Source organism: Prionailurus viverrinus, chromosome A2 (assembly GCF_022837055.1).
Source record: "Prionailurus viverrinus isolate Anna chromosome A2, UM_Priviv_1.0, whole genome shotgun sequence".
NCBI classification, from domain to species: domain Eukaryota; kingdom Metazoa; phylum Chordata; class Mammalia; order Carnivora; family Felidae; genus Prionailurus; species Prionailurus viverrinus.
In genome coordinates, this window is record NC_062562.1 from 119,322,226 (window position 1) to 119,344,052 (window position 21,827).

The window sequence follows — 21,827 nt, forward strand, 5'->3', positions numbered from 1 at the left end:
GCTCCTGGCGCTGCTCTTGTGGGCAGAGGAAGAGTTGGCTCTGCCCTTTTGAATTCAGAGGCAACCTCCGAGTTACTGAACCACAGAGAGAGAGAGAGAGAGAGAGAGAGAGAGAGAGAGAGAGGGAGGGAGGGAGGAAGGGAGGGAGGGAGGGAAGGAGATCGAGGAAGAAAGTTTTCAGAGTACAAATAAACTTGAAAGCGCTCAGGAGGCAAGCTTACCTTAACTCGGAGGGAGCCATTTTTCAGAGAGTTTTGAGAACTTGTGGTTTGGACACTTCTGGACCTAAAATTGACAATTTGAATGACCAGGCGGCACACGTAGCCTGCAAAAGAGTCAAATGGAGTCCAGCGTCAGTGAGATTATATGTTATGTGGTATATAATGTTGGATGTCAACTCCCCAAAACCATAAAACTTACTTTAATGGCCCCACGTGACGTTTTATAGCCAGTGAGCCGATCTGTCTGTGCTATGGATGATTTTACGATCTAATTCATAGACAAAACCCTATTCATTTGGCACCCAAATGTCATATAGCCGGAACTGGGGCTTATAAAGTTTACTGTTTTATAACTTTTAAAAGGAAAGACGGCATCAGTGTAAGCAGTCGGTAAATGTGCAAATCTCTAGTTGCGCTTTAGCTGCCCTGAGGAGTTTCCCAATCGAGCTAGGATGGGGTAAGTACCTTCCATTTGTAGCAAATTAATTGTAGCAAAAGAAGCCAACCGGGCTCAGGGTGAGGAATGGGAAGGGGTGCCTGGGTGGGTCAGAGGCAGAGGGTTTGGGGGCCACAATGTGGCACAGCAGCCTCTTGAGCAAGTGGAGGCCTAGGATGTGACCTCAGGAAAGAGGCAGCATCAGTGTGGGCCCTGAGGGCTGTTAACAAAGCCCTGTGCTTTGCTCCTTTCTCTCTCTTCCTCTTTTTTGTACCCAGCAAGTTAACTTGGTTTCCTCAGAGATGGGCAGGTCGGACTCAGGCTTGAGAACCACCTACAGCGTCTCCACCTTCTGCCCTGCACTCTGATGGGTCAGAGTTAGGGAGGTCGCGGGTCAGGGTGTTGGTCTGAGGTCTCCTTCACAGGCAGGCTGCTCAGGTAGCCTCAGACTCCCTGCCTTCCGGCACTGGACAGACAGACGGAAGAACAGAAAGAGCCGCTTGCTATTTGGCACAAACCAGACCAAGAGAACTTACAATAGAAAGTTTATTTTTTTGTTTCCAGTCAGTATTTTTTCCTTAAAAACAAATACAAAAAAAAAAAAAAGCTGATCACAGTTTGCTTAAACAGCCAGACTCGGACAATATTTGTAACTTTGTTCACAAAAACATACATCACTGAAGCTGCGCTTATAAGAGCCACTTCCAGAGTTCGTGCAAAGGGTCCTACAAAAGGCACGCAGGGACACACCGCTTGGAGTCACAGTTTTCGTCACAGAGTCACTAGTCACTACACGTCAAACAAGTTAAGTTGTGTCTCATCAAGTCACCTCTACAACAGCATTAATTACACAAGGAATATAGGTAGTTTGAATAAAAATATCTTTAACAGCTTGGAGCTATTGAGACAGGAACACTTCCACTCACATGCACAGTTAAACAACTGGAGTGCAACACAACATTGGCACTAAACGAGGTTGAAGGGGGACTTTTTTGTGTGTTTTTTTTCCTCTTTTTTTTTGTTATAGTTACTTCAAGTAACACAGCTTGCTTCATATAAATAAGTTAAAACATCTATTTTTTTTTCAAGACAAAGCCATTCAGGACAAAGAGATGAACAGAAAGCAGATCTACTTATACAGGCGCTATAATGGCAATAAACAGGCTCATGATTAAAAGATGAATTAGGGCAACAAGAACAGGGCTTCTTCACAGAAGGAACACAAGGGAGTTTCAGAAAGTCACCTTAGTACTGACACTACGCGGGATCCGCTAATACTGCTCAGTACTTTAAACGCTCAAATACTCAGGGGCGGAAGGCCCCTCCCGCCGCCGCCATGCTCATGCTTTTCAGCTTATTATCTTTTTTCCACTTCATTCTCCGGTTTTGGAACCAGATTTTAATTTGTCTCTCAGAGAGGCAAAGAGCATGTGCTATTTCAATCCTTCTTCGGCGGGTCAGGTAGCGGTTGAAGTGGAACTCCTTCTCCAGCTCCAGGGTCTGGTAGCGCGTGTAGGCCGTCCGGGCCCTTTTGCCTTCCGGGCCGCCTATGTTGTCTGCAACAGAAAAGTCAGCGATTTAGCCACCAACTCCTCAGCCCCTGGTTACCCAAGTCAGCTGGACGAGCCAGGGTTCCTGAGCAAGGAACAGGGGAGAAAAAGCTCAACAAGTCCTCTCTCCTCACCCGCCCACCCCTCCCGAATTTCCTTCCCTCTTCCTTTCTAGACAGAAAACAATACAATTTGGACTCTGGGAACAATCGGCCCATCTGAGGCTGGAGCCGCGTCCCGAAGGATCGCCCGGCTTTCCTTCACCCCTCTCCTGCCCTCTGGCCCTGCCCCTGGCACCCCGAGGCGGGGAACAGCCCTCCCAGGCAGCCCACCTCTCAGAAACCCACGGAAGCCAGGCCCTTTCCTGAGCGTCCAAGTGGCCTCCAGGTCACCCTCCCTTAAAGTTCCAGCCCTGCGAGCCGCCTTCTGTTCCAGCCTGCACGCTTGGGGCGCCTGCTTTATTTTCTTCCCTTTCCTGCTGTCCCTTCTGCTCCCAAACTTCAGAATCCCGCCGGCTCTCGCCTCGATTATTCCCCCCCAAGCCCCTTTTCGGGGACTCTAATTAGTAACGCTGTTTCCCCAGCGTAGCCCTCCTCATAAATTATCCGTCCTGACAAGCCCGATTCACGGCCCCTACTGCCATCCTCTACCTCTCTGCGCCCTGCTCGGCTGGCTTGACCCGGGAGCGCGTTCCGAGGCGCTGGGGTTCGATATGGCATTTTTCCTTTCCCCCCCGTTGCACCGTCTAAACTTGCTTGGCCAGCGGCCCTTCTCCACCACCCCCCTCCCCATTTGCGAGCGCTGGGCGCTGCAGAGAAGAGAAGGTGAAAGGAGGGAAGCAGGGGAAGGAGAACGGCGGGGAGAGACTCCACAGGGCTGGGAGAGGCGAGACCAGGAGAGAGATGGGGAGAGAGGGCGGCAAAGGAGAGAGGGGGGACCGAAAGCCGCGCCCCCGCGGCCGCGTGGATTTAGAAAAAGGCTGGCTTTACCATGACTTATGTGCAGCTTGCGCATCCAGGGGTAGATCTGGGGTTGGGCGGGCGGCGCCGGGCTCGGCTCGCTCTGCGCGCTCGCCTGCTCGCTGCTGGCGGGGGCGTCCTCCTCGGCTCCGGACGCCGTGCCAACCCCCTCTCTGCTGCTGATGTGGGTGCTGCCGGCGTTGGCCGAGGCGCCGCTGGAGTTGCCCAGGGAGTTTTTCCCGCCGTGGTGGCTGTCGCTGCCGGGCGAGGGGGCCACGGCGGAGCAGGGCAGCGGGTCGGGCGGAGGCGAGTGCGTGGACGTGGCCGGCTGGCTGTACCTGGGCTCGGCAGGCGCCGCGCTGGCGCCGGCCGCGTAGCTGCGGGCGCGCTCCCCGGAGCCAAAGTGGCCGGAGCCGGAGCGGCCGACGCTGAGATCCATGCCATTGTAGCCGTAGCCGTACCTGCCGGAGTGCATGCTCGCCGAGTCCCTGAATTGCTCGCTCACGGAACTATGATCTCCATAATTATGCAACTGGTAGTCCGGGCCATTTGGATAGCGACCGCAAAATGAGTTTACAAAATAAGAGCTCATTTGTTTTTTGATATGTGTGCTTGATTTGTGGCTCGCGGTCGTTTGTGCGTCTATAGCACCCTTGCACAATTTATGATGAATTATGGAAATGACTGGGACATGTACTTGGTTCCCTCCTACGTAGGCACCCAAATATGGGGTACGACTTCGAATCACGTGCTTTTGTTGTCCAGTCGTAAATCCTGCCTGATGACCTCTAGAGGTAAACTCGTGCACTAATGGGGGAGTTGGGTGGAGGCAAGAGGGGTGGCGCGCGCGCCCCAGGCGCGTGCCCGCCACCCGCCGCCGCCGTTCAGTCGGACTCGAGCGCCACCCGCTGGAGGCAGGGCGCATCGCTCCGCTTCCGACCGAGGGCTGCAAGGGCCGGGGTCGAATTGAGGTTACAGCCCATTATGGCAAAATTATTGCATTTCCCTCGCAGTTCCATTAGGATGTACCAATTGTGAGGCCGTCAGCTGCCGATCGCGCGCCCGGCGAGGATGCAGAGGATTGGGGGGAGACGGTGACTTGGATTTTATTTACAACAACTTTATTTCCCCGCTGTGCAGCCCCTCTTATTTTTGTGTTGAGGTTGGGGTCGGTTTTGCCCGTCGTGCCGGCAGCTCTGAAATTTGAAAATACAGATATCACCTTCGGGGAAGGGGGGAGGCCATTTAGCCAATTGGAGAAATAAATCCTGCCCGCAGCAGCAGCTACAATTACGGCTCTGTTTTTTTTTGTGAGTGCATGAGGGACAGTGTCCCTGCCGCTCTTAAATGACAGGCGTCTATTAAAGATAGCTTTTGTGTAGTGTTTCTCCGAGGCGAGGTCAAATTCCATACACTTTTATAACCGGAGTCGATTTTTCTTTCGTGCAAATATGGTTTTCGTGTCATTAGTTCGCTATTTGATTTGCTTTAAGTATCCAGCCTGGAGAATCTTCACCACCAGGTCCCTTTCCTCGAGCCAAGCCGGGCCCCAATTCGGAGGGTTCTCGGTGAACCCAGCGAGTGGGCCCAGGCTCCCCGCAGCCACAGAAGCTGTTTGGGGGCTGGGAATCCGTGGGCCGAGTTATTAGGGTCTTGCTTAGATCTCCAGGAGTAAAATGAGGGTGCTAATGGAAGCATTTCGTGTTAGTGCCTAGGATCTTCGTAGTTATTTTCCTGGGTCCTGAAAGACGAAAGTGAATCACGAATGTAGCCGAAAGGCATGGAGGGTACTTCCCGCTGGAGGCTGAGAGTCGCAGGCACCCCTGGCACATTTGGAAACCAGGACTCTTGCCGTTCCCAATGGCCCTGGGCCCCCTCCTTAGGTCCTGAAAGCTACTCTCTGGTGGCTGCGCAGGCACTGTCGGAGGCGGGGATCCGGGATCCGGAGCTGGAGACTTCGGGAGCCCAGTCTCTCCCGGGGCTGTAAAGTTCCACCCGCGCTCAGGTTGGGTCGGCTCAGCTGAGGCTGCTTCTCTTCCACGGACGGTCGCGCGCGGGGCCGAGAGACAAGGCTGTCTCAGGGCCCCCTTTGTTCCTCACGCTTCTTCCTGTCTAGGGGCGGCCTGGGATGCCACCAAAGTGCTGGGGCCCCAGCCTTTATGCCCCCTCTTTCCAGTGGCCGGAGTCGATTTGGTGGTGCCCTCCGGGACTTGGTGGCGAGGGACCGAGGCGAAAACGCCCAGGCACCAAAAGGGGCTCGGCCCAGGTTCTTTCCTCTCCAGCAACCCCGCGTCCCGAGCTCAGGGGCGCGCAAAGGCGCTAGCACAAGAGCCGGGGACGAATTCGGGGCGCGCCCTGGGATCCGAAGCCGGCTAGGGCAGCCTTGGAGAGCGGGACTGTGTGTGCAGTGCGCCCCGCTCCACCGCTGAGATTGGCTGTGTGTGGGATTTTGTGTGTGTGTGAGAAATAAGTGCTCAGGCGTTTGCAAAGCTCCCGGCTCCCCTGAAGCTGCAGAAGCCCCCCGGATGGGGGCAGGCGGGGGAGAAAAGTTGGGGAGCAGGCGAAGGCAAGGGGGCAAAGCCGAGGGAGGTTGCGGTGCTGGCCTGGTCCCTGCCCAGGCGTCTACTCGCCCGCCTTTGCCTCAGCGTCCTCCCCGCTGGGCTGTGTGGAATTGATGAGTTTATTTTCCTTTTTCCACTTCATGCGGCGGTTCTGGAACCAGATCTTGATCTGGCGCTCGGTGAGGCAGAGCGCGTTGGCGATCTCAATGCGGCGGCGCCGCGTCAGGTAGCGGTTGAAGTGGAACTCCTTCTCCAGCTCCAGCGTCTGGTAGCGCGTGTAGGTCTGGCGGCCTCGGCGCCCGTGACTTCCATACACGGCACCTGCGGGCAGAAATGGCCGGGCGCCAGTGAGCCAGGAGGATCCCGGCCGCCGAACCAGTCAGACCCGCGCCCTGCGCCCCTGGCCTCTAAGCTGGAAACCACCCCTCTCCACTCCAGCCTCTTTCGCTGTGTCTAAGGCCGAAAGCGGGAAGGATGGGAGAAGATGATTTCATACCAAGCGAGATGTTTTCCACCTAAGACAACCTGAAGTGAGAACTTATTGTTTTTGAAAAATCTGCTCTGCAAGAAAAACCATTACAGGCAAAAAGAATAGAATGAGCATTCTTAATTCAGGGTACCTGGGTCGTGTTTTTGTGGGAGTGCAGAGCTTGTGTCTGGAAGTGATGGGTGTGGAGCCCTGTGAGTAGGGTAGACACTCGGAACTCACACACGAATCTCTGTGAAGGTGTTACTGTGGCCAGACACGTCAGGACTCGACATGTTTTTTTGGAAAATGAAAACTGGTCAGCCCTCTCAAATCTTTGCAAACGCCCCCAAATTGTATGGCCCTTCTGCAAAATGCAGAGCTCCCTTGGAAAAAAAACAAAACAAAACAACACAAGGCTTTTAAAGCAAAACACTAGAAGCTTAAAAATCTGCACTGGGTTCTGTCCTAGGATTCTCTGTTGAGTTTTTGGAAACCAGAGGCAAAGGGATGGAGCTATGGGCCATCTGGGGTTTCTGGAAATGTAGGACTGTGATGGGCTATCTGTTCTGGTGCCAAAGGAACCCAAGGTTGGGGGGCTCCCCCCAGGCTGGGTGTGTGAGACTCAGGCAGGGCCTCAAAAGGAGGCAGAAGTTGGCTAAGAGTGAGCAGTTGAGTGGAAGGGGGAGGAGGGAAGGGAGGAGAAAGAGGAAAAAAAAAATCCTGAGGCTGGGGATGTGGCCCTCCAAGGCTTTGGGGAGACACTAGAAGAGGCCAAGTGAGAGCCTCTAACTACATGGGGTTTTGAAGGGCAGAGAGGAGAGGGATTGGGGGTGAAGGGGAATGATCAGTGATGGGTGCAGAAGGCCATCTTCTACTTGGGGATCTGTGCAGGGTGTTTCCAGGGGGAAGTGTGGGCAGGCACTCCCTCCCCTCCAGCCTCACTCTCTGTTCAGGTTGCCCCTGTCACAGGGTCTCACGTAGGGTGGCAGTGACCCCTCTCGATCCCCTAGAGTGTCACCTTACATGGACACCAGTGCCGTGCCTTCACTCTGCCACAGCTTGATTGCCTCAGTGGGAATGGGTTAGTTTTCTTTTTTCTTTCTTTTTCTTTAATCTCTTAAAAAAGCCAAAGAAACTTTGTTCATTCTTTCCTCCTTTCTTTCCATTTCCTCTTTCTAATTTCCGTCTCCTCCTTCCTGCCTTCTTTCCCTGCCCCCTTCCCCCTCTCCCTCCACTCTCTTGGGGGGGCTGCGGGGAAATGCCTTACCCGCGCAGGAGTTCATCCGCTGCATCCAGGGGTAAACAGGGCTCGTGTACTTCCGGTCGGTGCCTTCGTCATGGAGGGCTTTGCCCGGCACGCTGCTGCTGTCGGGTTTGTACTGCTGCTCGGGAGAAAAGTGCAGGTAGTCCCCGGGGCCCCTCTGCTTGCCACTGCCTGAGGGCGAGGCGCCACTGAGGTCCTTATCAGAATAGAAACACGAGGCCCCGTACTCGTAGGACGCCCGGTTGCAGGCCAGGACCGAGTTGGACTGTTGGTAGAAACAAGGTGAGGTGTACGTCTTGTCCGGGAGGCTCGACGCCCCGTACGAGGCCGGGAAGGGCCTCAGCGCGTCATAGCCAGCCGGGTAGAGGGGCAGCTGGCCCAAGAAGGAGTCCTGGCCGCTGGGCAGGCTCCCGGGGAAAGTGGGATTCACAAAATAGGAACTCATTTGCGCGCCCCTCTGCAGGACTGTGATTTGTTGTGTATTAGTACATCTGGCTATAACTATTAGTAGTCATCGAACTGGTTTGTTTCTGGATGGCCGAACGCCAAAAGCGACAGCAGCAAATCGCACCAGCTGACGCGGCGGCGGCCAATGGGAGCGAGCGCTGGAGCCCGCTCCCCGGGGACCGCGGCGACCGAGGCAGCAAAGTTACAAACAGCCCCCAGCCCGCCCGCCCGCCGCCCGCCCGGCAGATTAATGGGCGCGCACAGCCAGCCGGCCCGGCTCTCTTTCCGAACGCCAGCGGCGGGCACGGCCCGGGCAGGGGCGTGCGAATCAGGCCGGGGTAGGGGCACTAGAGTCCGGGCCGCCGCAAAGGCCCCGCCAGGCCCGCTCCCTCCTCCTCCCCTTCTTGCCTTTTCGGATTTTGCTGGTTTTTCTTTCCAAACAGGAGACCTGACAGCCCCGCGCCGGGAGGGGCGGTGACCACGACGGCTTAGCTCCCGGCCGGCTTGCCCGCCCCGCAGGGCCCTGAGCGTGCCCCTCCCTCTGCACTCCCCCGCCCGTGGGTGCGGGTTCCGGGACTGAAGAAGGGGGCCTGAGAAACCAGGCCTTCACGCCCAGCTCCTCACTCCTGCGTCTTAGGAATCCGTGCATCCCTTCCCTCTTTCCTTCCCACTCCCACCAAGGGCCTGGGCCTCGCTACCGCCTGGAGCCGAAGGCTCACCTCGAGCTGACCAGAGCTGACCAGACCGCGGCTAAACGTCTTCCCCTGGCAGCCCCATCCGCCCACATACAACACGTCTCCTTTGAGTCCAGACGGGCTCCCCTCCAATGGCCAACGACCGCCTGGCCTCAAAGCACCCCACAAGCTGTGCGTCCCCGTACCACCTTTGAACCCAGGAATCCAGAGGCCAGAAACCACTGGTTTCAACAAGAAAGGGACCTACAGGGGAGTGGCCTGGAGACTGAGCTTCGAAGCAAAACGGGGGAACCTGCTCCCCTCACCCAGCCCTTGGGACTCGTCCTCTCAACACCCGAAGTGCTCAGAGCTGAGACAGATCCAGATGTGGAATATCTGTCCTCTTTCTGGAGGCACGGCATCCCAAGGTCCCTGCCGAGCCAGGCATAGAGGGCAGCTGGGATGTCCCAAAGGCTGTGGGGTAATTGATGTGCTTGGTTTCTGGGGTGCCCGACAGCCCGCACTTTCCTGGGGTGTACCCTCTCCGCTGCCTTTCCTGGGACTGCTGGGGGCCTGCCGGTTGCAGTTGCCCCAGTGCCGGGAACAGTTGCCTCACGGGCTCCAGGAATTGCCTGCATTGCTTTTTGCCGTTGTCACAGGCCTGGCCTTTCCCAGACAGGAGGTGAAAAGCGTGTCCCTGGCTGCCCTTGCTTGATAGGTGTGCCTTGGAGATAGTTGACTTTTACAGCACATGGATCAATCTCATTTTGTAAAACGTGATATCTTTCCAATGGCATTTTTACAACTGTATTTGTTGGGCTTGTAAAACCCTTGAATTAGCTTTAAAATCCTCAATTCTGTGGAGGCTGAAGAAAGACTATTTATACAATTTGGTTGAATTTCCGGAGGATGTTTCTAAGATCTGTAAAACTCTGATGAATGCAGGCTGATGGGGTTCAGGACTTGGGGGTGGCAATGCCCTCCTGGAATCTGACAACGACTTCCTTAATCTCCTCCTTGCTTTTTGATTTTTTTTTTTTTTTTGCCCCTGCCCTCACTTCCCTCAAAGGGAGAAAACTGGGAAAGGACTGGGCTAAGGGTGGCCTCCACAGAACCTAGCAAGCACCCTAGAAAGTGGCTGCTGCCCACGCGATGGGGTCTACACCCAGAAGCCTTCTCCCTGTGCCCCAATCAATCCACGCTGGGAAAGTTTCTCCTTTGCATATGTAAAAAGGGCCTGGCAGGAGAAGAGAGAATGTAACATTTCCCTGGAATTTCTTCAGGGAATGGACCCGATAGGTGAAAATGAAAACTCAAGTAAAAAATTTTAAAGGGAACTATTTTTTTTTAAGGCTATGTCCAAAGAAAATCATGTTTGAGTTATTGTTTCCTACACAAGACCATCAGATGACAGTGACGTCGAGCAAATTATTATTATATAAGACAAAAATAACTGTTGGGAGATGTTGAGAAATGTTTACGTTTATAATTTCTGCTTCATACCTCCAGGTCTCACACAGCATTGGGAGTGATGGCAGTTGACTACATATACTACTATTGTTATTATTTGTTATGGGTTGACTTAGATTCTTGATCTAATAATTACCCCCCAGACAATGACAGAATTTGATTTCTCAGCTAAGAGCCAAAAACCATTGTGTTTCTAGCTTCTATAGGCAGTGAGACAGAAAAAAATAAATTAAATTGAAATCTCCAGGTGTTAGCCAAGGCTGGTACATATCAGGTTGGCAACGGCCCAATTTATTTCTCCAACCAGCTTTAGGTGCATATATATATATATATATATATATATATAGAGAGAGAGAGAGAGAGAGAGAGAGAGAGAGGCACACACACACACTCAGGCAAGAATAGGAGCCCCAGACGCTGGAGGGAGCCTCTCCTGGGATAGTGAGAATGGCTATCAGGACTCTCTCTTCTAGGTCAAAGCCACAGAGAAGGTCTACTTACCTTTCAGCTGCTCTTCAAGGGGGACTGGGTGGTGAGCAGGGCCCCACAGTCCGCCCTTTCTCTGGGCTGCCCACTCGACCTCCGCCAGCTTGGAGGGTGGCCCGCCGGTGTGTGGGGGGGACCTTGAGGGCCACCCGGGCCGCCTGGATCTGTAGCCCAGGCCAGAGCCCATAGCATACAGGTGCGGCCTCTGCCTGTCACAGGCCCTCGCCTGACGCCAAAGCCCGCCTTCCTTGCCATAGCCAATCCTCCTCAGGGCCAGCCAGGCCTGCAGGCCTCGGGGCCAGGAATGGTCTCTCCGATTTGAAAATCCCAAAGCGGGCGCCTTCCCCGAACCAGCGTGCGCCCCGGGGACGCCTTGGGACGCGCAGTTTGGACAGAAGCAGCCATAACGTGCCAGGCCGCCTGTGCAACCAGTCTCCATGGCGCTGGGGGTAGGGGGAGGACCCGAGTCTAGTCGGGCTTCCAGCTCCTATCAGGGGTGGCCAAGGCGGGGGAGGTTCCCGACAGGCCCTGGGAGGCCGCCCCTCAGGTCCTCCCTTGCCCCCCTCTGCTCGGCCTGCTTGGGAATCTCTGAGGGGCCCGCGCAGCAGTCGCGCCAGGCTGCACGACGCGGGGCTGCGGCTGGCGTCGGTCCCGGCGACGGCCACAGCGTGGCAGCAGCGAGCGCCCAGCGCGGTCGCAATAAATAATCTGCCCGCGGCAGCCGCAGTCAGGCAGCCCGCGGCCCTGCGACGCAAACGCGCAGCTTTATCCGCCCTGAGTGCACCCACAGCGCCGGTGGACGTCCCGAACATCTACAGCCCCTTCTTAATTTTCTAATGCACACCAAGGTATTATCTTAAGGTGGAAAAACAACAACAACGACCAGAACCACAGAACAAACAAAAAGAACTCGAGCCCAGAACCTCAGGATCGTTTCTGGTCGCAGTCCCAGGAAGCTCCCGGGGCAAATCTGGCCGACGCGCACCCAGGCCAAGCAACGGTCTGTGCCACCGCTCCACATAAAGTCAATGCCCACGGTACCCTCCGTGCCTCCCGGGCGGCTTCACAGTCCCCTTCCGGCTCGCGGAAAGTGGGGCGCGCGGTCGGCGGCCCGCTGCGCCGATGTGGGGGTGGTGGGGTCCCCCTATCGCCCAGACGCGGTTTGCGTCCTTCTTTCAACCTTAGCTGCGGGCCCCTGCCACTCTCAATAACACCAGTACATTCTCTGCACCGAAACTTCCCGCCAAGCAACACCCAGCCAATTAACCCCATCCTCTCCTCCAACACAGAGTTCCACCCACGCACCTAGTCCCTCTCCCCGCGCTTCAGACACATCTGTCATCGGAAAACCGCGTGAAAGGAAGCAGGCAATCAGCAGAAGAACCTGGCCGAATTAGTAAGTTTTTGTTTGTTTGTTTGTTTGCCCCCTCATTCTACCTTTCTCTCCAGAAACCGAGTCCCTCAGAATAGAAGGTGCTGTGTTGACACTAATAAAAAAGCAGGTCGATTAATTCACTTTGCCCTCACCTCTTCCCACCTCCCCAGGTCGGGAACTGTCTTCAATTGTTGGGAAATTCAACCGAGCCAACTGGGTCATGAATGAAAAAAAAAAAAAAAAAATCCAAACCCGGCAGACTGGCAAGGAACGCGGAGGGCAGGGCCACTTCTTTTTGGGCTCGGCAAGGTCGCTGGGGAAGAGGGGAGAGACCTCAGTGCTCCTGCCCCATGCCAGGGCGCTGTGCCACTGAAAGGAGGCTGGCATTCACTGCCATGGTGAGCGAGAGAGAGGAGAGAGGGAGAGTGTGTGTGTGTGTGTGTGTGTGCGCGCGCGCGCGCGCACGTGTGAAGGGGGGCAAGTGTGAACGGTGAGTGTGGGCGAGGGTGAGTATGCCCCTCTTCAAAGCCGCCCTAGTGCCCTCTCCCTCCGCCGCCGGCGCCGGCTGCCATCTCACCACCTTTGCTCTTGTCTCCCCACATGTCTCACCTTCAGATGGCGGCTCCCAGAAGCTCCTGCCCCTCTGACAGCTGTCGCTTGGGCAGCCGGGGAGACGAATTGTCCTCCTTCCTGGTGCCAGAGGACGCAGGAAATTAGCCAGGTTGCGAGTTGCGAAGCGGCCGCCGCGGCGCCGGGAACTGGACGCGCCCCACCTCCAGCGGGAGCGGCCGGGCCGGGCCGGGCCGGGGCCTCGTCTCGCTCGCCATCGCCGGACAAAGCGCAGCCAAGCCCGGCTGGAAGGCAGAGCTCCGAAGCAGGCAGGACGGAGCGGAGCAAAAGAATGCGGCTCTATTCTCGCAAGGGAAATTATAAAAAAGTTCATGTTCACGGTTCCCATCCACATGACCGACAGCGGCCAATGGAAGGGCCGAACAACTCATAAAGTTGTATTGCAAAGTTGTAAATTTTCATAAACAACAACGGATTTATGACCCTTTCCCCATCACTAAGAGGAGGCAGCTCTTACACCGGCGCCATCTTACCACCGAGGCTGCCCCGACTTGGGGACGCAGGTTTTACAAACCCAGTTGGGCCGGGTTTTATTAAAAGAGCAAGAAGAAGCGGGCCCAACCTAGGCAGGAGGCTGGAGTCGAGGTCTTCGCCCGCCGAGCTCAGGCTATTCTGCGCTGTCCCCATCGCCCTTCGCCCCTTACGCAGGCAGACCCTCATCCTTCCCCGCGCCCGGACGCCCCCGCCAAGCCTCCGCAGCCAGGGGGTCTGCGGTCCCTGCCCCTTCCTCTACCCCTCAGTTGCAGTGCTGTGCCCAGGCGCCCTTGCTTTGCCTGAATGCAGGGTGGGAGGGGGGCTGCGTCAAAGGGCCTGAATCCCACCTCCTAGCATGGGGCTGGGTTCATGGAAAATTCAGGATCATTGGCAGGGTAATACCCCTTCCCAAGCCCACCCCACAGCAGTAGGGGAAACGGTGGATTTTGGATTTGCTCACGGAATTTATGGGTTTTTAGAGAGATCCATAGACTATAATGTATCTACCGAAGATTCCGTTTTCTAGAGATCCGGGAGATGTTTGTGCACACACACAAAACCAAGACAAAAATCTCCAGAGAAATGCACATGTACAATTATAGACACACAGAAACACACACACTCAATTATGGACACAGAAATACATAAAATTATGGATTCCTGTAGTAATATACACATACATAAAAATGCACATACAAAAGAGGTACACACGCACCTATACAAATCCACACAAAAAGGGACCTGCCACACATAAACACCAAACCGTGGACACTCAACACCTGTACGTTATTCGTCCTTCCATGTTTGCTTCCCCAAGACCCCTTTGGGCATGCAGACATACCCAGGGCTTGCTCTCCAGCCATGGTCAACTCTCTTTCCCAGGCCCCCCTAGATAAAGCAGTCCATGTTTCTTTGTCACCAAGCATCTTTATTTTTCTGTTACATAAAACACGGTTAGCTGGGCAAGACAGGAAGCATGCCTTCCCATTCCTGGAACCCCAAGCTAAAGCCTAAAGGGACAAGGGGGGACGCAGGACAACACAAGAGATGAAGGGCATTGAGAAGGGCATTAGCCCTCCCCACCAGCTATAAAGTTAGCTCAAGACAACACACCATGCTACAAAGTCACCCCATTAACACATCCTTCCCAAGTCAAGACATTGCCTTACAAATGACCTCCAAGACTATATAAATGACAAAAAAAAAAATCTTGTTCAAATATACAATATTTGCTATTGTAGGAAAAGTCAGGGTGTACATATTCAACATGGCTGGACAGTAGGACATGGGGCCAGGGGAGGTGCAGGAGGCTGGGAGCATCTCTGCAGTCCTACTAAGCAAAGCTAACCCAGAGGTCTGCAGCTAGCTTGGGAGTGCTCCCCTCCAGAAGTGGGAGTAAAGGGCCTGAACTTGGGGTGCCCAGACCAGAGATGGAGGGATTCTAGGTTGCAGCACTTAGAATGCTTTGGAATAAATATATTATTTTTCAATTTAAATAGAAGCCAATACCCTGGTCCCCGGACCCCAGCGTCTTCTCAGTGCAGCCTCAGGGACCCCAAAGGCTGCTGGGCAGAAGCAAGAGGGGCCTGGCCGGGGAAGGGGCCGGCACTAGGTAGCAGGCGAGCCAGTGAGCACAAAATAGGTAGTTTGGGGCGAGTAGGTAGTACTGAGAAAATCAGGTCCTTGTCGGTATGGGGGAGGTGCTGGGTGTCTGCCAGTGTTGGGACGCGTCTGGGCTTCCTGGGAGTGGAGGCCTACTGGGGACTGGGCCCATAGGTAGTTTGGGGTTGCCTCTGGCCGAGGCCTGTGCTAGGTAGTATTTTAGCCGTGCCAGTGCAGAACTGGGCGGCCGGGGTAGGGAGAGTGTCTGCTGGGAGTCCTTGGGGCAGAGGGATCCCCAAGGGGACCCAGTCTAGGCGGCTGCTTAGTCCAGAAAAGGTGGGAGCTGGGATAGGTAATGGGGTAGATGGGTGAAGGTTGGGGATGGTTGTTTTTGTTTTTGTTTTTGTTTTTCACGTTTTCTTTTTATTTTTTCCACTTTTGTAAATAAATTCAGTGAGTCTCTAAAGACGCTTTCCCGACTGTCTGGTGCAGCCAGGGCCCCTACTCGGCCCCTCATTCCTCTTCTTCGTCGTCTTCCTCTTCGTCGTCTTCGTCCTCATCGTCGGCCTTGTCCGTGGCGGCGGCGGTGGTGGCGGCGGCGGCGGCGGCGGGCACTGCGCCCTCGGGGGCTGCGGCGGCCGGACCCTCATCTTTATGCTCTTTCTTCCACTTCATGCGGCGGTTCTGGAACCAGATCTTGATCTGGCGCTCGGTGAGGCAGAGCGCATGGGCGATCTCGATGCGGCGGCGCCGCGTCAGGTAGCGGTTGAAGTGGAACTCCTTCTCCAGCTCCAGCGTCTGGTAGCGCGTGTAGGTCTGGCGGCCCCGCTTCCTGTCGGGCCCTGGAAGCAGACATGTGGACACACGGACACACGGACAGTTTAGCCAACACAGACACAAGACAGTGCATTAGCCAGACCGCTATCCCAGAGCCTGCACCTTTCTCCCAGCGCTAGCCCGGGCGCGCGTCCCCCTCCGCCCGCGCCCCGGAACGGAGCTGGGGGAGGAGCGGGAGTGTTAGCGGAAGACCCCAACTGCGGTGCCAGACGCGCAGGCAGCTCTGTGAGGAGGCAAGGCGCAGAATCCCAACTTTACAACCGCCCTTTCCAGCCGGCTAGGCTTCCACAATGTCCTGCTTCCCCCTGACAAAGGGAAATTGTAAATATAGAGTGTGGGCAAGTGGGAGACGCTGCGCTTTTGCCATTCAAAGGAGAGCTGGACCGCTTCCCCCCGCCTCTTGCTAGGCAAGTGGGTGACCATCGGGCGGTCCGCTCTCCAGGGGCGCCTTTCCTCCCTAGAAGACCGCGCCCCCCATCCCCGGAACTTCCTAGGGCACTCCGACCCCCTGTCTCCGCTCTGGTTCCCCACCCCGCCTTTAAATGGCCCCTGGCACTGGGGCGTTAGAGGGGCCCAGATGAAGGGTTTGGCTCTTCCTGCTTTTGAGAAAGAAAAGCCAGGCTGAAAGGAAAAGGAGGAGGGAGGGAGAGAAGAAAGGGAGAGAGAAAGAGAGAAAGAGAGAATAGCGAGCAAAATGTTAAAATTCCAAGGCAAATGGAGTTAAATAAATTTACGAGGATCGAACCCATTAATTGGGTCATAAAAAGTTTTATGAGCCTCATTTACATACAATGCTACGGGCTCTCCACGCTATGGCGCCTCGACTCTAATTAAAACCAGAAAGGCAGCGCCGCCAGGAGTCACGGGGCCGCCGGCTCCCAGTCGCCTCTCTCGGCTCTCCGCGCTCCCCAGCCCCGCGCTCCCTTCTGCCTGTCCGTCCGCCCGCCCACCCGGCCCGCCTAGCTGCTGCGCCTACCTGAAGACCGCATCCAGGGGTAGATGCGGAAATTGGCCTCGGCCGGGCCGTGCAGCGCGCCTTCGTCCGCCTTGTCGCAAGCGCCTTTGGCGAGGTCACTGCAGAGCCCGGGGATGTTTTGGTCGTAGGAGGCGCAGGGCAGGTTGCCGTAGGCGTCGGCGCCCAGGCCGTAGCCGGACGCGAAGGGGCTCTGATAGAGGGGGCTGTTGACATTGTACAAGCCCGGTACGGTCGAAGCGAAGGCGCCGGCGCCGGCCCCGTAGCCGCTTCTCTGCGAGTTGGGCGCAAAGGAGCAAGAAGTCGGCTCGGCATTTTGGAACAGAGAAGCCCCCGCCGTATATTTGCTAAAAAGCGCGTTCACATAATACGAAGAACTCATAATTTTGACCTGTGATTTGTTGTCCGGCAGCTTTCAGTGTCGGTTTTACGAGGTAGCGTGATATATGATAACATTACACCCCCAGATTTACACCAAACCCCATTTTCTTTTGGACCGAGCTCGCCGCAGCACGTGACCGCCCACATGACCGCCTCCGCCAATCTCAGCAGCCCTCACAGGTGGTCTCGCTCCGCGGGGCCAGCGGCAGCCTAGAATGGAAGGGGAAGAGGCTCAAATATGTGGTCAACGAATCTGCCCGCGCCTGGCCCGCCTGGCGCGTCCCGCGGGAAAAGGACCCCGAGGCTCCGTGCGAGCGCTCAGTCCACCACAACCTGGACGCCTAGTCTGCAGAGGCCGCGCGGGGTCGGCCCAGCACAGCCTCCTTTTTGCCTATCACTGAACTCTGGACCAAGCCTTTGGGCCCTCCCTACCCCCCGTCCTGTCCACTGACCCAGCCTAGGGAGGGTCTCTGCGCAGTGCGCACCCGCCCGCCCTACAGCAGCCCACGGGCAAGTCTCAGCTCTGGGCAGATGGGTTCTTTGCCCGCGTCCCCCCACCCGCCCCCCACGCCCAGGTCCACTGGGCGATAGGCCGGCTTAGACTCTGATCCAGATGGGGCCGGCGCAGTGTCGCTTCCAGCTGCAGTGAGAACGCCACCGCAAGCTGGAACCATGTGGTTCGAATAAAGTCAACGTCTCCCAGCTTCCTTTCCTTAATCGGCAGCACACTGTTTATCCGCCTTAAAGGAAGCAGTGAAATATTTATCTATTGATGAGCCTCATTTGCCAACAGATTTATTAACATGGGGTTCCCCTCCCTCCTTCTGGACACCGCTGTCCTGGCAGGGTACGTGCATTCGCTCCGGGGCACCTGGCTGGTCTCTGGCAGCTTAAGAAACAGCTGGTTACTCTTTTGTCCTCCCTGCAACCTCTGGTTCCCCCTGGTTCAAGGGGAACCAAGTCTCTTTCCCCAAGGTTGGAGGAACCTTGGGCCCCACACCTTTCCAGGTACTCCTAGCGCTGGGACTGTTCTGGAAGCTGTCACGGGGGCCACCCATGGGCCTCTGCCAGCTCCTCAAGGGCTTGAGTGCCTGGGAACAAGCAATACATACTGTAGAGCCAGTTTGGAAAGGAGAGAGGGGGTCCAGGTGCCTGGGGACTTCAGCCCACTCTGGATTTCCATTTCTTTTGGAGACCACCAAAACAAATAAGAGGACCCCTCTTGAATGGCCACCCAGACTCTGGTGTCTTCACATTTGCAAGACTGGCTCACAGAGAGCGGAGCACACAATAGTCTCCCTCCCTCCCGTCAGGTCCTCAACGCATGGAGCTTACCTTTCCAAGCCTCCAACCCCTGCTCAGGGTTGGACCAGCCGAAGTCCCTGCTGCCCACCGCTCGGTGGAGTGTGGTGGGGCAAACCCTTCCCCTAAACGCCTCATAAACTGCTCAGGCCTTGCTGGAAGCCCAGCCGGCAGGTCAGTATGCCTTTTACTGCTCAGCTCGATTGCACACCATAAACCCGACCTCACAATGGAATTGCCCCGGAAATTCTCCTCTAAATTATAGAGTTTGGTTCCTTGTGTACAAAGCACTTCCCATCACTTTCAGAGAGTCCAGGCCGCCCCCCGTTCACTGCACCCTCTCAGGGGGTCCCAGGAGCACAAAAGGCAACCAGAGGGTCCAGACCCGGATGCAACGGAGTCCCAGCTCCTGCCTAATGGACTGCCCAGGGGAGTGGGTGGGGAGGCAGGGCCTCTCCGGGCAGGTGGGCGCCTGCTGGTTTCCCCTGGGGGTACAAGGGCTGTGGTGGGGGGCAATATCCGGGGATGCCCTTTTTGAAGCATCAGGATGATAGCGTGTCTGGATTGGAGAACGGAGGATGTAACATGGGAAGGGAAGAAACATCAAATATTCCAAATAGCATCGCTTTCTGGCAGGAAATAAAAACATAAGAAAGTTAAAGGAAGACGAAGCAAGCAAGAAAGCTAGGAGATCAAAGAGGCGGAATTAGACAGCTTTAGACCAATAAATTGTTCCTCGGGTGACACAGAGCAAGATGCAAAGAGAAAGACCGGGCCCCGCCGCCGCCGCCGCCGTCTGTCTAGACTCGGGCGGCTGGAGCGGCAGACAGCGATGGCGTTTAGAGTAAAACCTGCCCTGACGTGAGATGACCCAGACCGAGTGGGGAGAGATTTCAGGGAGCGCGGGAAGGAACGCGAGAGGGCTGAGAGCCCACGCCACAAGCTCATCCCTGCTCAGCGCAGGTCCGGGGCAGGTCCAAACGGTCCTGGCAGGACGCGCTGCCCCTCGGCTGGGGCCAAGGAGAATCCAGATACCGCCGGCAAGGCCTTGGCCTTTCTGGGCCCAAGTCAGCCAACTGGGCCGAGTCCCGCGGGTGCAGAATTTTTTCTTTCGTTTCCGGGCTCCTCTCTCTCCTCCTGCCTTCTGGGGCAGGGTTTTAAAACGGAAAGGCCAAAGTCAGGCTTTCAGTAAGGGCCCCTTAATCGCGTGTTCTCCAGCCATTGGTTTCCTACGTATTTGGCTGAAAAGACACAAATGCACTGGGTTATATGTGATAATATTCACAGAAATACTCGTTGACGCTCAGCCTGGAGCAGGCACGTGTAGGTGGGTTTCTCATCAGCCGAGCTGTCTTTACAAAAAAGCATTTTTTTCCCCCCTCACCGCTCTCATGGAGCTGGGTTCCTCCCTACCAGACAGAATGTATTTCCCTTGCTTCTTGTTCCCGAATAGTCCTCAATATTTAAATCCAGCTAAGAATGTTAAGGCCAGCCCTGAGGTTGCAAAGGGAGCCTGTCTCAGGTCTGGTGGCTGGCGATTTGCGTGTCTGAACGTTTCCACCCGCGCGCCTCGCGCGAGCTTGCGCATCGGTTCTTCATCCACTGAGCAATCCCCGGTCGCGGCGCGGGGACAAATCCATCCCCGACGAGTGCAAACGAGATGGGGCTGACGCGGGGGGTTTTGTTTGCGCGGCTAACAGGGAAGCGCTTCCCAGGCAGCCGAGCGGGAGAGCCGCCTCCCAGCCACCAGCCGGCCAAGGGCAAGAAAGGCCCCGCGTGGCTGTCCGTGAGGCCTCTGAGATCTCGACCGGCCGGCACCTACCTGGGGCCTCCATACTCGGTGGAGAGAAGCGGTGGCCACCGATCTGCTCCTTCGCCATTTATTTGTAGTTACATAAATCGAGCTTTGTATCTGCAGCTTGGCTACATGGCCACGGGCGGCTCTCGGGGAAGCTATAAAACCCTTCTTACAATCGGATGCTGTGAAATACTGTGTATTATAGGAGGAAAGATAATGAGGGCGTGTGTCTTCAATACCAACGTGTGTATATAAATGGAGAAAAAGAGAGGCGAGGGACGGCCGGGAGGGAGGAAGGGAGGAAGAGAGACAAGGAGAGAGAAACGCTCAGGAGATCTGTCAGCCAAAATCCAGTCGCCAGTTTTACAGCGTGTACCGCGCGGAGATGCAGGTTGTAAACATTTTGTGGGCTTGGCAGAGACTATTACAACCCAAATAAATACACCGCGTGGCGTGTTCACAGGGCTCCGGGGTGCTTCGAAGTGTTTGTTCTCTGTTTGCTTTGCGTGTTCCCTCTGAAAGCATTCTGCACCAGGGGCTGATCCTCGCACCCGCAACTCGTGGCCGCCTCCTGGAAGGTTCCGGGGCGTGTTCCCCGCCCAGGGTCCGGGATAGGCTGGGCCTAGATTGGGGTCCCCTCCCTCCTCCTCGCCTCCTGAGCAGGGGAAACCGGAGTAGCCTAAGCAGCTCCACTGCAAAAAAAAAAAAAAAAAAAAAAAAAAAAAAAATCCGGTGGCGAGAGAAACCAAGGGCAGCTTTCACGACGTGAGCTCCCATTCTGGAGCTAGGATATGTTGTTATAATTATTTTAAATATTGCATTTATTTTAGAACAATCAAAACAGTTTCCGGTGTGCCTGCTCCCAGGGATTCCCCATCCCGCGCAACTTAACCGCTAAACCCACACTGGAAAGTCACCAGAATGCCTCCCCCCTCCCCATATTCAGCCGCCAAATTTTATTGTCACTTATGCAGCCCGGGTCCTGGGGTCCTGGCTCTCCTGCGGGTGCTGGCTCACAGGGCTTTGTACCAGGGCGCAGCGTTAGGGAGCCTCCCCGGCCGCCGCCGGGCCCTTGGCCAAGGTATGCGCCCTGTGCACACCCTCTGGGGGGGGGGGGGTCACCGAGTCCCGGGGCTGTAGGCCTTAGTCCTTGTGTCTGTCCGCTGGTCAGCCGGGCTTTCCGAGCGTTGCGCTGCCCCGAGGCTTGTCCCAGGCTGGGGACGATGACCCTAGAACCACCCCCGCGCCTGGAGCGATAGCCCCGCAGCCGCGGGAAGGCTGCAGCCACGCAGCGACAGGCCTCCGGAATCCGGGAAAGGAACAGGGGAGGGAACGGTGCAGGTCCGGCGAGCCCCACCGCTTGCTTGTTTCCCAGCGAGGTTTCCGGCCCGGCGTGAGCAGCACAGAAAATATACGACCGCAGTTCATTCAAATCTGGGGCTCCCATTCGAGAAAGGCTAGCGTCAAGTCGACATCTTAGGAACTTCCCAGGGTTACGGCGGCGGGAGATGGCGGCGCGGGCTCCTCTTGCGTGGAGCCATACTGCCATCTGCTGGCCGAATCTGGGCACTGCAGCCCCAGCAGCGCGGCCTGAACTTCGTCGGCTGGCTCCGCGGGCCGGGCACCTTATCCCAAAGCTGGGCGAGGGCCCTGTCCCTGGGGAGTGTGCATGGAGCCCGGAATCTACGCTGCCGAGAGGGCAGTGCCCATAAAAGAGCTGTTTCCGCAGCCGCTTTATCGGCTGCAGACAGAGCAAACAAATGAAAGGGCTTTGGTGGAAAATCTTAATTGGGGCTGGACAGTTGTAAACTAATTAAGGGCCGAATTCCAGACAGTTCGCAGACCCGGCCTTTATGGCACACCCTTAACTGCCCATTCTTTGAAGTTCCTTCTGTCTGCAACAACAGAGGGCGTCCCA

General features: G+C 56.0%; 3 protein-coding genes across 3 annotated transcripts; all 3 read right to left on the reverse strand.

Annotated features, from left to right (window-relative positions):
• Nucleotides 1–1,185: 1,185 nt before the first annotated feature.
• On the reverse strand, nt 1,186–4,091 carry HOXA5 (homeobox A5). The gene is made up of 2 exons (XM_047850335.1): nt 3,197–4,091; nt 1,186–2,213 (listed from the first exon to the last, which is right to left on the reverse strand). The coding sequence occupies exons 1-2, from the start codon at nt 4,089–4,091 to the stop codon at nt 1,963–1,965; spliced, it is 1,146 nt and encodes a 381-aa protein (XP_047706291.1). The 3' UTR covers nt 1,186–1,962.
• A 1,537-nt stretch (nt 4,092–5,628) lies between these two features.
• On the reverse strand, nt 5,629–11,332 carry HOXA6 (homeobox A6). The gene is made up of 2 exons (XM_047850342.1): nt 7,464–11,332; nt 5,629–6,048 (listed from the first exon to the last, which is right to left on the reverse strand). Exons 1-2 carry the CDS (start codon nt 7,903–7,905, stop codon nt 5,789–5,791), a joined length of 702 nt encoding a protein of 233 aa, XP_047706298.1. The 5' UTR covers nt 7,906–11,332; the 3' UTR covers nt 5,629–5,788.
• A 3,617-nt stretch (nt 11,333–14,949) lies between these two features.
• On the reverse strand, nt 14,950–18,320 carry HOXA7 (homeobox A7). Its single transcript, XM_047850341.1, has 3 exons — nt 18,145–18,320; nt 16,432–17,019; nt 14,950–15,460 (listed from the first exon to the last, which is right to left on the reverse strand). The coding sequence occupies exons 2-3, from the start codon at nt 16,808–16,810 to the stop codon at nt 15,132–15,134; spliced, it is 708 nt and encodes a 235-aa protein (XP_047706297.1). The 5' UTR covers nt 16,811–17,019; nt 18,145–18,320; the 3' UTR covers nt 14,950–15,131.
• Nucleotides 18,321–21,827: the final 3,507 nt, after the last annotated feature.

Bases quoted from the DNA above. Each gene is read 5' to 3' on its own strand.
- HOXA5 (XM_047850335.1), bottom strand. From the start codon at position 4,091: ATGCGCCCTGCCTCCAGCGGGTGGCGCTCGAGTCCGACTGAACGGCGG. The intron at 2,214-3,196 runs GTAAAGCCAGCC...TTTCTGTTGCAG, and splicing joins CAAGCTGCACATAAGTCATG to ACAACATAGGCGGCCCGGAA.
- HOXA7 (XM_047850341.1), bottom strand. From the start codon at position 16,810: ATGAGTTCTTCGTATTATGTGAACGCGCTTTTTAGCAAATATACGGCG. The intron at 15,461-16,431 runs GTAGGCGCAGCA...GTCTGCTTCCAG, and splicing joins CCCCTGGATGCGGTCTTCAG to GGCCCGACAGGAAGCGGGGC.
- HOXA6 (XM_047850342.1), bottom strand. From the start codon at position 7,905: ATGAGTTCCTATTTTGTGAATCCCACTTTCCCCGGGAGCCTGCCCAGC. The intron at 6,049-7,463 runs GTAAGGCATTTC...TTCTGCCCGCAG, and splicing joins GCGGATGAACTCCTGCGCGG to GTGCCGTGTATGGAAGTCAC.